The following is a 13,406-nucleotide window of genomic DNA, read 5'->3' as shown; positions in this document are numbered from 1 at the left end:
TACATTTAATGTATTTAATAATTACTGATATGTTAGAACTTTAGTCTAACACTTTATTTTTCTTCTGTTCCTTTTGTTTTTCATTCTTCCACTTCCTTTTTCCTGCCTTTGCACACAAAAGGGGAGATTTTATATGTGCACATGTTTAATTCCTTTGCTCCCTGGGCCCCAGAAGGAGGGGAGCAGTGGAGTAAAAATGGCTGTGTAAGGTCTTTGGGGGAGGATTAGAGGCGATAGAGCCCTCACCAAGGACCTGAGAGCTGGGCGATACATCTGTCTTAGTCCATTTGTGTTGCTATAAATGAATACCTGAGGCTGGATAATTTATAAAGAAAAGAGGTTCATTTAGCTCATAGTTCTGCAGGCTGCACAAGAAGCATGGTGCCAGCATCTGCTTCTGGTGAGGGCTTTACGGTGCTTCCAACTCACGGAGGAAGGCGAAGGGTGGGGCCGGCATGTGCAGAGATCACATGGCAAGAGAGGAAGCAAGAGAGAAGGGAGGAGCTAGGCTCTTTTTAACAATCAGCTCTCCAGGGAAATAGCACAGTGAGAACTCACCCATTACCTCGAAGACAGCACCAAGCCATTCATGAGGGGTCTGACCCCATGACCCAAACACCTCCCACTAGGTCGCACCTCCCAACATTGCCACACTGAGGATTACATTTCAACACGAGATTTGAGGGGACAAACATCCAAACTATAGCAACATCCAAGATAGCTCACTCACATGGTTGGCACTGATGCCAAGTCAGGGTGGGAGCATGGAAGTCGCAGAGTAATCAGCCTTCTAACATGGCAACTGGCCTTCCCCAGACTGAGAGTCTCAAGAGAACCAAACAGAAGATTCCTAGCCTTCTCTGACTTAGCTTTGGAGCTCACACAGCACCTACGGTTATACATAAGCCACTAAGGCCAGCCCAGATTCAAGGGAAAGGGACCAACTCACTTCTCAGAGAGGAGAGTGTCAAATACTTTGGAGACGTGTTTTAGCAGTCTGTCCTCTGACCACAAGTTTTTTTTTTTTTTTTGAGACAGGGTCTTGCTCTGTTGCCCAGGCTGGAGTGCCATGGTGCAATCATAGCTCACTGCAGCCTCCAAGTCCCGAGCTGAAGTGATCCTCCTGTCTCAGCCTCCTGAGTAGCTGGGAGTACAGGTGCATGCCACCATGCCTGGCTCATTTTTTTATTCTTTGTAGAGACAGGGTCTTGCTATGTTTCCCAGGCTGGTCTTGAACTCCTGGGCTCAAGCAATTCTTCTGCCTCAGCCTCCCAAAGCGCTGGGATTACAGGCATGAGCCACCAGGCCCAGCCTGGCCACAAATTATTTATATTCCTTCCACATATGAAATAAACTCACATCTTTCCATAACCTCAAAAGTCTCATCTACTGTGCTGGGCTCAGACTCAAGGTCCAGGATGTCATCGTCTATATCAGATCAGGTGTTGGGAAGGCTACACCATGGCCAAGATATGAGAAACTCTTGAGCACCTCTGGAAGGAGAGAAGCAGGTGCAACTATTTGGGAGAGCAAATGATGAATATTCAGAACTGTGCTTGCCCATTATGATAGCAACTAGCTACATATAGTAATTAATTTTAAATAAAATGAAAATTCAAGACCTCCACTGCACTAGCCAAATGTTAAGTACCTAACAGTCACACGTGGCTAGTGTCTACTGCACTGGACAGTACCGATGCAGAATATTTTCAGCATTGTAGAAAGTTCTCTTGAAAGGTGCTGATTAGGCAACGTAAGTACAGGTAAGCCTATGGTCCAGCAACCCTACTTCTGAATATATGTCTTCGGTTGGGTTCTCCCAAAAGCATATCCTGAGCCAAGGGTGTATTTGGGAGAAGTCCCCCGGAAGCCAAGTGAGTGGGGAAACTGAGGTTGGAAGAGTAAAAAGCCAATAATGGTGTATCCTGGAGTAGAGAGGGGGACACCTGGCCACTGAGAGTGAGCACCCCCTTAAATTATGACCCTGCCGCCCAACTTGCCTTACCCTAGTCCTGGCTCTGGAAGGGTCACTGCTGTGAGCAACTAGAGCTCATTTATACTGGGGACCCTCAGATGATGGAGGCATCATGAACACACCTGAGAACGGATCCACTGGGCAAAAGAGAAGCTTCGGTGTTTATTCGCTGGCTCCCACCCATCTCCAGCTCAGGATTTCTCCTGGGGGAATCAATGCTGGTACGTATATCTGTTCTGCGTGCAGACAGTGGGAAGTCCTCAGACTCAGAGGGAGAAGTAGAAAGATGCAGGCACATGAGGTGGGAAGCTGGCAGCGTGCATGGGAACTGCCCACCACATCCACAGTGAGCGCAAAAGTGGGTCGAGGGGACACAGTGGGAGGGCATCAGCTGGCGTGCTACAGTATATTCCAGAAAACCGCCCACACAGAGGACAGGTGTGGGCCTTATGGCGATGCAGAGCTGGAGACAACCTAGGTGTCCATCACTGGGGGGACAGAGAAGTAAAAGTGCTATGGGCGCCACCGTGGGATACAACGCAGCAGTCAGAGATGGGAAATTGCATGTACACAGCTGTATGGAGAGATCTCAGAAACGGTGCAAAGTTACCAAAAAAAAAAAAAAAAGCAAACAAACCCGAAGAAGTAGAAGATTTATAGCACGATCCCATATATGTAAATTGGAAACACACACACACAAAATCACAAATTATAAAGAGACATCTTTGCAGCTATTTATCAAGTGCATCAAAGTGGGTGGGTAGTGGGTGGGAGCGGAATTGGGGATGGGTGGGTAACACCTTGGAGGGTCTTTCATGGGCCGATTGTGAGTCTGCGCTCTGATTTGAAGAGGGTGATTAATAACTTTCTGCACCAAAGGGCTGAGGGAAAGTAAAGAGAAATAAAAAATATGAAGTTCCTGCACATCAGAGCGACCGCTTACCTGCCACACGATTACTGTGACTGCAGGGGCAGTCACGGTGACAGACTCACTGGCTGCCTTCTGGAAGCCCTCCGCACCACCTCTCCCCAGGATAAGGGGGGCGCCTCACCCCTTTCATGCTGCCCAAGAGGGCCTGAAAGGAGAAATGGATCTGTTACCCCCACAAATTCTCATCCCATCCCTTGGCTGTGTATAGAATAGGGGGTGAGCACTTAGGACTCTATTCAAACCCCAGCTCTGCCACTGACCTGCTGTGCCTGCAGTCCCCAAGCCCTGGGCTGTGGACCGGTACCGGTCCATGGCCCGTTAGGAACCAGGGCCACACAGCAGGACGTGAGCAGCGGGTGATCGAGCTAAGCTTCATCTGTATTTACAGCCGCTCCCCATCGCTCCCCACCCCCCAACCCCCCTGGGGAAAAATTGTCTTCCACGAGAGTGGTCCCTAGTGACAAAAAGGTTGGGGACCACTGTGCCGTGGGACCTTAGGCTTCTTTCTATGCTTCAGTTACCTCGTCGCTAAAATGGGGATGATCATTGTATTAGTCAGGGATCCCCGGAGAGACAGAACCAATAGGAAGGACGGATGGATGGATAGTTATTAATAGACAAGAAGGGATTTATTAGGAGAATTGGCTCAGACAGCAATAGAGCCTAAGAAGTTCCACGACAGGCCACCTGCAAGCTGGAGAGCCTGGGACGCCAGCAGCATGACTCGGTTCTGACCAGAAGCCTCAGGACCAGGGAAGCCGGTGGTGTCACTCTCGGTCCACAGGCAAAAGCCGTAGGACCCTGGGAGCGGGGAGGGTCGCGGGTGCAAGTCCTGGAGTTCCAAAGCCGGAGAGCCTGGAGTTCTGACATCCAAGGGCAGGAGAAGGGTGTCCCGGCTCATACGGGAGAGGAAATTCACCTTCCCTCTGCCTCTTTGTGCTTCTGTTCAGATCCTCAGCCCATTGGACGGCGCCCACCACGTTGGGTGAGGGTGGGTTTTCCTTACTCGGCCCACTGATTCAAACGCCAGTCTCTTCCTGAAACACCCAGAAAGAATGCCTTACCTCCTGTCTGAGTGTCCTTCCACCGGTCAGGTTGACATCCAAAATTACTCGTCACAATTATAAGCCTAACTGCTCATGGAAATGTTAAGAGCGTAAGTGAGTTAGTTCATGGAACATTCTTAAGCCGATGCTGGAAGCTCCCTCTCTGCCACTCGGGCAACCTCACCTACACACCCCTGCGAGCTTCCGCCCTGCCGTGACGGTCCTCAGGCCAGCTTCCCGTCCCGCCACCGCAGCCTCTGTCAAGGGCTCCCAAAGCCACCTGGCTGAAGGCTGCCCAGGCCGTCCTAGAAGTTGCCCAGGTGGTAAAAAAAGCTGGTGACAAGAGTCCTAAATGACATTCTTCAGGCTCTTGTTCCATTTCAGTTTCTCTTTCCCTCTTGGTACAGCTCCAGACGGACCTGGCCCCACCTACACCTGTGTGATCACCTGGGTCGGACGCTGGGTCGGTGACGTCACCCGCCTTTCAGTGGAGATTCCCGCTTCCAGTTGCTTTTTTGCTTTACATACATCACCCGGGAATGAGCGTGTAGAGGGTTAAATAGCAGAGCCATGCCGCTCGGGAGGCGGGTGCGATTTGGCCATGGCTGCAGCGTGGAGCGTGGTCCTGGTGACTGTGGTGCTGGGCTTGGCCAGAGCTGGCCCTGTCCCCACTTCGAAGCCCACCACAGCTTGGAGGGGCTGCCACATCGGCAGCTTCAAATCTCTGTCACCACGGGAGCTGGAAACCTTCAAGAGGGCCAAGGATGCCTTGGTGAGTGGCTGTCGTTGTGGGCTAGCCTCTGTCCTTCTGCTACGGGCTAGCCTCTAGCCCTCAAGCGATGGCCAACCTCTGTCCTTTCTGCCACGGGTTGAACCCATGCTGTGAGGCCAGCCTGCACCGTGGCTGCCGCGGGCGAGCTTAGCCCTCCTGCTCTGGTCTAACCTGTGCCTTTCCCCTCTAGGAAGAGTCGCTCTCGCTGCAAAACTGGCGCTGTAGCTCCCGTCTCTTCCCCAGGCCCTGGGACCTGAGGCAGCTGCAGGCGAGTGCACCTCAGGCCACTTGCCCCGTCCCTTGTCCCTTGTCCCTCTCTGCTGTCTCCATAAGTGGCCCCTTCGCCTTCTTCATCCCCCATCCTTCCCGCTCTCTGCTTTCTCCTCGCCTGTCCTACGCCCCTGTCACTCCTCAGCTGCTCCCTTGACACTGTCCTTCCTCCGGGTCCCCTTCGTAATCTCCTGTCTGCCCCACTTCGCTGTCTCACTCACCCGTCCCCTACCTCGCTCCTGCTCTGCTGTCTCTTCCCTTCTCTCCCACATGCGCCCAGTCTGTCGCCCCCTGTGCCCCTTGTCCTGCTTTTCCCTGTCCCCCCCAACTCTGGTCCCCTCCCCTCCTCTGACCTCCTCCCCACTGACTGTCACCTGCGTCCCTCGGCGTCTTTCACGATCTCCCCCAGCCCACGCTCCTTCTCATCCACCCTTCTTACCCGTGCATCCGACCGCCCTCTGCCACCTGCCCCCCTGACCGCTTCTCTCCTCACCTGTCCCAACCCCTGTCCCGTCGAACCCCTGTGATCTCCGTAAGTCCCCTTCACTCTTCCCCGTGTCACTTGTCCCCTCACCTGTCTTCTCACTTATCTTTCTGCCTCACCTGTATCCTCTTCATCTGCATCCTTCCTCCTGTCTCCCTGTCACCAGACCTGTTACCTGTCCCCACCACACGTCCCATATCACCAGCCCTCCTGCCCCGTACTCCCTGCCTGTCCCCACTTACCTGGGCCTTCTCACCTACCTTTCCTCACCTGCCGCCTCACCTGTCCTTTCCCCCGTCTCAGGTGTGGGAGCGCCCCGTGGCCCTGGACGCTGAGCTGGCCCTGACGCTGAAGGTCCTGGGGGCCGTGGCTGACACAGCCCTGGGGGACGTCCTGGACCAGCCCCTTCGCACCCTGCGCCACATCCGGTCCCAGCTCCAGGCCTGTGTGAGTGCTCGGGCCCCGGGGTCCCCATGTCTGTGGGCTGTGACCACCGCACTCCCCCTGCAGCCAGACCCTGCCTCACACCCGCCCCTCTGCCCACAGGGCCCGGCTCAGCCCACGGCAGGCCCCAGGCCCCGGGGCCGCCTCCAGCACTGGCTGCACCGGCTCCAGGAGGCCCCGAGGAAGGTGAGTGACCAGGACGGGGGACTGTTTACTGGGGAGCACCTGGGAGCCCAGAGACTGGGCAGCCACCAACCCATCCCTTCCTCCCCCACAGGAGTCCCCGGGCTGCCTGGAGGCCTCTGTCACTTTCAACCTCTTCCGCCTCCTCACCCGGGACCTGAAATGTGTCGCCAGTGGACACCATTGTGCCTGAGAACCTGGATGCCCCCCCCAGCCCGTCTGGGACCCCAGACCTTATTTACCCCCTAAGCCCCGCCCCCGCCTTAAGTTATTTCCTCTCTCTCACTATTTATGGACTTGGATCCAGGGCCGAGTTTATTTTTCTACTTTTATACAATATGCACAAATAAAAGGAATTGGAAGCTTCCGCGATAAGTGAATCCTTAAGAGCGTGTATGATGGTGGGCCCGTGACCGAGTGTGGACGGCTGCGTGGCGTATGGTGGAGTATGCCTGACTCTCAGACTGTGCGTATTTGTATCCACGCGAGTGTCTGCCAGAGCCTGAGCGTGACCGAAGACGCACAACTGTGCACATTCATGCCCACGTGCGTGCAAGCATGTGTGCTCACCTTAGGCAAGGGTTTAGATGTCTCTCTGTCGCTCCCCGTCTGTGTAAACTGCATAACTCTCTTTTCCACGGATATCTAAGACAGATGGGAGTCTACATCGGTCAAGATGCTTTATCCTGCAATGAGTAATCAGAAAACCCAACTCAAATAGCCCAAACAAAAATGAGTTTATAATCACACATAACAAAAAGTCAGTGGGCAGAGCCGTTCTAGGACTGGTTAATTCATTCATTCAATAATGTCATTGAGGGACCAGGTCATTTCTATTTCTGTTGTCTGATTCTTACCGCTGGCTACCCCATGTTCCCAAGATGGCAGCCACAGCTCCAGCTGTCACACAAACAACAACCTCCAAGTCATAAAAAACCACCCCAAACTTAGTAGAGTAAAACAACAACCCTCTTACGATGCTCGCAGATGTTGCAGTCACAAATTTGGACAAAGTGACTGTGGACAGCTTCCCTCTGCTCCACGATGTCTGGGGCCTTGATTCTTCTTCCACTCTTCTTAAAAGCAAGGGGAACTTTTCACAGAAACTCCCTATTACTTGCGCATGCTTGTTTCATTGGCGAGAATTTAGTCATGCACCCAAACCTAAACGAAACACCAACAAGGGAAATGGAACTATAAAGATAGTCTTAGACTAATCAAGATTTACCCCAGAGGACCCCTTTCCCTGAAAACATACCCCAAGGGGGGTGGACACGTGAACAAACTTAGAGCTCCAGCAGAGAGGAAGTGGGAGATGGAGCTAAGCAGCAGCCTAAAATGGCACATTGAGTTTCCAAAGTTGTGAATCTCTTGCAGGATTGATGCCCAATGAGTTTCCAATGGTAGCACCGTATCTGCTGTTAAAATTTTGAAATACTTTTATACCAGTTGGTAAATAGCTATTTCCCCGAGATCCTCCAGAACAACTCCCACCCCCCACACTGTCCCAGCCTCTCCCCCGGGTCTCCCAGATCTCCCTGCAATCCAGAAACGAAAGAGTTAATATTTGGTAGAGTGGGGTGGGGGAGGAGTTTCCAGGATCTGCTCCAACGTGTGGCCAGCGTGCCTTCTGATTTGTCAAGGACGACGATTGTTAAATAGTTTGCAAATCATCTCCGGCTCATACATGGTTTTTAAAAAGTGGCCACAGGCCAGGCTCAGTGGCTCAGGCCTGTAATCCTAGCACTCTGGGAGGCCAAGGTGGGAGGATTGCTCAAGGTCAGGAGTTCAAAACCAGCCTGAGCAAGAGTGAGACCCCCGTCTCTACTAAATATAGAAAAAATTAGCCGGGCATGGTGGTGCATGCCTGTAGTTCCAGCTACTCGGGAGGCTGAGGCAGGAGGATTGCCTGAGCCCAGTTTGAAGTTGCAGCGAGCTATGATGACACCACTGCACTGTAGCTGGGCGACAGAGAAAGAATCTGTCTCAAAAATAAAATAAAGTGGCCACAAATTCTCTGACATTCCTCCCATCAAGGGGTAAAGTCAATGTTCCCCTCTCATTGAACGCGGACTTGTGATTTCTTCAACCAGTAGAATGCAGTAAAACTGTCCGACTTTGGACACCAAGTTCACCCAGCTTTCCCGGAACACTCCCCCTGTTGGAACACAACCACCGTGCAGCTGTACGAAACCCAACACATGGTGAGGCCACATATACATCCTTCGGCTGATAATCCCAGCCCAGTTTTTGAGGCACCCCAGCTCAGGAACCAGACATGCGAGTGAAGAAACATCCAGATGATTCTACCTCCCAGCTGGAGCTGAGACAAGCCATAGCCACTGGGCCCTGATCAAGTTCCTGACCCACAGAATCTGTGAGCCTGATAGAAAAATTTTTGTTTTATGTCACTAAGTTTGGTTTGCTATGAGGCAATAGATAATTGGAACAGTGGGACAGCCGCCAGCCCCTCATAATACATTGTGAGCTATGTCACAAGAAATTTATTACCAACAGTAACCCACTGAAGTTTCTGAATGATTGGGTTTTTTTTGTCACACTACAGGGGTTTCAGAAGTATTCCCATAACCCTATGACTCTCACTTAGTTTGCATTCTTGAGTGTTTTCATGATTAGGAGACAAAGAGCTGGAGTACAGCCATACAAGAAAAATTACACATGACCGCTCAGCCACGCCCAGTACATTATAAGGTCTGTGACTGGCCCAACCTCAGCAGGGGTGGGAGGCAGCAAGGTGCCCAGCCTAGGTTATGAATTTCTCTCCCCTTTGCCTGACACCTGCTCTCCCAGACTCCCTCACAGCTTGGAGTGGCCATGCATCTAAGGGCTTCTTAAATAAGTTAATTTATGTAAAGAATTTAAAACAGAGCTTGGCACAGGGTAAGCCCCATATATGTGTTTGTTGCTGTTACAGTTATTATTTAAACATTTCTTTTTTTATTCCCTGATATGAAGAAAATCCTTTTCCACTTGTTCCTTTCCTTCCTGCATAGTTCACTGGTTTGAGGATATGTGATCTGGAGCTGTGGCAGCCATTTTGTGACCACGAGGCAACAAGCTTAGGAGATGAAGTTATTATTTGGAGAAAGGGAGAACAAAAGAGTAGAAAACTGGGTCCTCGCTGATATCAACAAGCCATTGCACCAAACCCCAAAACCCCCTAACTCCAGACTTATTGTTACATGATACAACCAGATGTCTTTAATGCTCGTCATGTTAATTGCATTCTCTGTTTCTTGCAGCCAAAGGTATACCCACAAATCCATCCCTGTATGGCCAGCACTGAATCTAGATAAAGTGGTCAATTGATATTTAATAATAAAAATTTTAATCATATAGGGCATATCTGAGCTCAGGCCTATGAGCTTCTTCAATTATGAATATTGCAATGGAAGTAAATACAGTTGCAAATCTCTGCTTGAAGATGCCAAGACCTTAGAGAAATTTCAAACTGTGTATTTTGGTTTTGCCTGACCAGCATTTATTTCTCCTGGTAACAGTTCCCCAGTTTTCCTGTTGGAATGACCCCCTTTCCCACTGCCTCATTCAATTGGACACGTGATTCAGTTTGCTCGATTAGAGCACTCTATCCCCAGACCACAGCAACAAGACTTTCCTTATCCTCTCTCATGACAGCCTTTGCTTAAGCTGTTTCTTCTTGGGACATTCGCCACTATTGTCCCACCGCCACATCTCCACCTGGCTAATTTCCACTCATCCCTATGTCTCAGCTAATATCACCTCCTCCTCCAAAAATCCTTCTGCATCATGCTCTGAGACTTCTATTGCTTTATATGTTCAAAAAGTTTTCTTATCCTACTTTTTCTGATGATTATTCAGGTTTAACCGTATGTAATTGCCAATATCCTACAATTTCTATACAATGGCAAGTTCATATGGTTCAACTTAATATTTGGCAACCCCTCTTCCCAAGACACACGACGTGGACATATGACACACACACACCCAGCCAATCAAAGCATCCCACTGCTTTAAATGCCACAATCAGTGCAGCGTTGGTCATGTGACCTTAGTCAGGCCAATCAGAGCCCTTCCCTGGGATTTTTCTCTTAGGACTAAAGATTCAGCCATTTTACCTCTGGGCTCTGGAAGGATTGAGTCTGTGTCTGTAAATAAATGACCACTTTCTGCACCACATGCAGTTGAAAGGGATGAATCTGAGCTGAGACAAGCAGAGAGAGAGAGAGAGACGTAGGGAGAGTGTCTTGGTGGGTGTGTCTGGGTTCCTGTCCCTGAGACCCTACTCCCTGTAGCTTTACCCTTAATTCGGTTTCTTTCCCAGCTATATGAGCCAACAAATGCTTCCTTTTAATACCTAATCTAGTTGAGCTGAGTTTCTGTCCGTTGCCAACAAAAGATGCTGACTAAAACACTTCCGTGATCCTCCATGCTGGGTCAGGCAGCTCCTCTGGGCTCCTTGGTCTCTGCTTCCCTATCACAGCCCTATTGCCACAGCCATCTGTCTGTCTGAGTTCAGGAGGGCAGGGGCTGTGTCTGTCTTGGTCGCCAGCATGTCTCCAGCGCCTAGCACAGGGCCAGGCACAGAGCAGATGCTCCAACATTCCCTTTGGATGATACCATGCTTTCTCTCACCTAGCATACCTATTCCTTGGGTTTAAAGTTCTCAATTTTGGGCCGGGCGCGGTGGCTCACACCTGTAATCCTAGCACTCTGGAATGCCGAGGCAGGTGGATTGTTTGAGCTCAGGAGTTCGAAACCAGCCTGAGCAAGAGCGAGACCCCATCTCTACTAAAAAAAAAAAATAGAAAGAAATTAATCAGACAACTAAAAATTTATAGAAAAAATTAGCCGGGCACAGTGGCGAACGCCTGTAGTCCCAGCTACTCGGGAGGCTGAGGCAGAAGGATCACTTGAGCCCAGGAGTTTGAGGTTGCTGTGAGCTAGGCTGACGCCACGGCACTCTAGCCCGGGCAAAAGAGTGAGACTCTGTCTCAAAAAAAAAAAAAAAAATTCTCAATTTTGAAAGACAAGCATGACATTGGCATTGATAAATACTTCTCTATTAAACAAAGGGTTTGGAGATACAGGAGAAGAAAGGCGGGTAGGGTGTCATCCAAAGGCCTGGACCAGGAACCATTTGGGCCCCAAATATGTCGGTGGATGGATGCCAAGTTCTGAGATGGCAGTTCCTGATTTTTTTTTTTTTTTTGAGACAGGGTTTCACTCTGTTGCTCTACCTAGAGTGCAGTGGCGCCATCATAGCTCACTGCAGCCTCGAACTCCTGGGCTCAAATGATCCTCCTGCCTCAGCCTCCCAAATAGCTAGGACTACAGGCATGCACCACCACACCTGGCTAATTTTTCTATTTTTTGTAGAGACAGGGTCTCACGCTTGCTTAGGCTGGTCTTGAACTCCTGGCCTCAAGCAATCCTCCTGCCTTAGCTTCGCAGAGTGCTGGGATTACAGGTGTGAGCCATTGCACCCGGCCCCTGATTTTGTTTTGAAGGCAGGCATACCCCCTCCTGAGGCTGGGATCTGCATGAAAATCAGGTCACGGACCACCCATGCTGAAAACCTTCCACTGGCTTCCCACAGCTCTGAAGAATAAACTGTTAACTCTTGACCCCAGTCCATGAGGTTCTGCAGAAACTGCTTCCTACTCGCTTCCCCTGCCTCCTTTCCTCTCACTTGCCTCGTCACCCCGGGCCAGACACACGACCTCCAACACATCAGGCGCACTCTTGCCTCAGGGCCTTTGCACATGCTGTTCCCTTCACCTGGAATGTTTTTTCCTGCTCTTCCCACAATGGATGTCTTCAGCTCCAACATCAGCCTCCTTGACTTCCCAACCTAGAGTAGGCCTCTTAGTCATCCCCTGCGCCATCGTCCTGTTTTCATTCTCTGCAGAACACTTTACCATCAGACATACATTATTTACTTGCTTATTTATTTACTTCCTTCCCCTCTAGAATACAAGCTCCATGGGAAAGGGCTTTCTTGTTTTATTTTGCCTACTTTGTTAACTGCTGTAGCCCCCACATGGAGCAAAGCACATAATATATGCTTCATAAAGCTTTATCAAGTGAATCGGAGCCCGTATATTCTGATGGTTAGGGGTGCAGGGTTTGGAAGCAGTCAGCTTTCCAATCATGGCTCTGCTGTTTACTGGCTGTGTGGTCTCGGGCAAGCTGCTTAACCTCTCTGAGCTTTAGTTCCCTCACCTAGAAAATTGGGTGCACACACTGCTCGTGTCTGTTGCAGGCTTTAAATGCAATCATGCTTATTATTGGAGTAACTCCATGTCATGAATGTTACGTGCCGGGCACCAGTCTTGGTCTTTATTCCAGCACCGGGGAGGGTTTGTGAGCATAGTGTCTGGCTTGTGGGAAGCTCTCAGTACCTAGCAGTTGTCATCACGACATAGATAAGTGTGGCTGGGCCACAGGGTGAGGGACACTCCTGGCCTGTGATTCTCCAGTGCCTCTGTCCTCGCTGCCTCCCACCCTGTCTGCCCAGATCCATACACCTCCCTCCTGCTTCGGTTCTATTTCTGTCTTTCTCTCCTCCTCCCCTGGCCTCAGGGGGCCCCTGGCTGGCGAGAAGCCTTCTTCCTTCTTCCCCAGGATCAGGAAGGCGTTTTCACAGCAGGGCCCCTGCCAGGGCTGGGATGCCTGTCCCTCTCTCCCCGCCCACCAGCCTTCCTGCCCCAGCCACAGCCCTCGGCCTCACCTGAGCACCCCCCTCCCCACAGCATCCTTCAAGCCCCCAACAGACCTCTTCTCCACCGAGGGTCCCTCAGATTCCAGACAGAGTGACCAGAGATCTCTCCCCTGGGCATCCCTCACCAGGCTGGCTTTAGATAACCAAGTTCAGCTAAGGTCACTGGGGCCATTTCCCACCCTCCAGACAGGGCCCAGAGGCAACACAGTGGAGTAAGGTCAACCTGCCAGCTCTACTATGTATTCCTGCGAACATCTGGGTGCAACCTGGACAAGTGACTTCATCTCTCTCTGGTTCCGATTCCTGTCTGTAGCATGGGACCAAGGCTGTGTATCTCACACGGTCGTCAGGTCTCAGAGAGTGGAATAAACATTCAGTTCACTGCTGAGCAGTAGAGTGCTGCAGTTAAGAGCACTGAAGTGGCCGGGCGCGGTGGCTCACGCCTGTAATCCTAGCACTCTGGGAGGCTGAGACGGGAGGATCACTCGAGGTCAGGAGTTCGAGGCCAGCCTGAGCAAGAGTGAGACTCTGCCTCTACTAAAAATAGAAATAAATTATCTGGATAACTAAAAATATA

At 50.9% G+C, this 13,406-nt stretch overlaps 1 protein-coding gene across 3 annotated transcripts in view; it reads left to right on the top strand.

Moving 5' to 3' along the window:
• Nucleotides 1-6,304, top strand: part of LOC105820524 (interferon lambda-1-like) — an 18,521-nt gene extending 12,217 nt beyond the window's left edge. For 2 of the 3 annotated variants that reach the window (XM_012657015.1, XM_012657016.1), the window contains 4 exons: nt 4,968-4,992; nt 5,782-5,925; nt 6,025-6,108; nt 6,200-6,298. In XM_012657015.1, the coding sequence (XP_012512469.1) occupies nt 4,968-4,992; nt 5,782-5,925; nt 6,025-6,108; nt 6,200-6,298 (352 nt within the window). Of the gene's footprint in view, nt 1-4,553; nt 4,725-4,914; nt 4,993-5,781; nt 5,926-6,024; nt 6,109-6,199 lie in introns of those variants that run through there. The other variant, XM_012657018.1, reaches the window with a different exon arrangement.
• Nucleotides 6,305-13,406: the final 7,102 nt, after the last annotated feature.

Source organism: Propithecus coquereli, unplaced genomic scaffold, assembly GCF_000956105.1.
Source record: "Propithecus coquereli isolate 6110/MARCELLA unplaced genomic scaffold, Pcoq_1.0 Scaffold53, whole genome shotgun sequence".
In the NCBI taxonomy this organism is placed as follows: Eukaryota; Metazoa; Chordata; class Mammalia; order Primates; family Indriidae; genus Propithecus; species Propithecus coquereli.
This window is presented reverse-complemented; position numbering and strand designations above follow the sequence as displayed.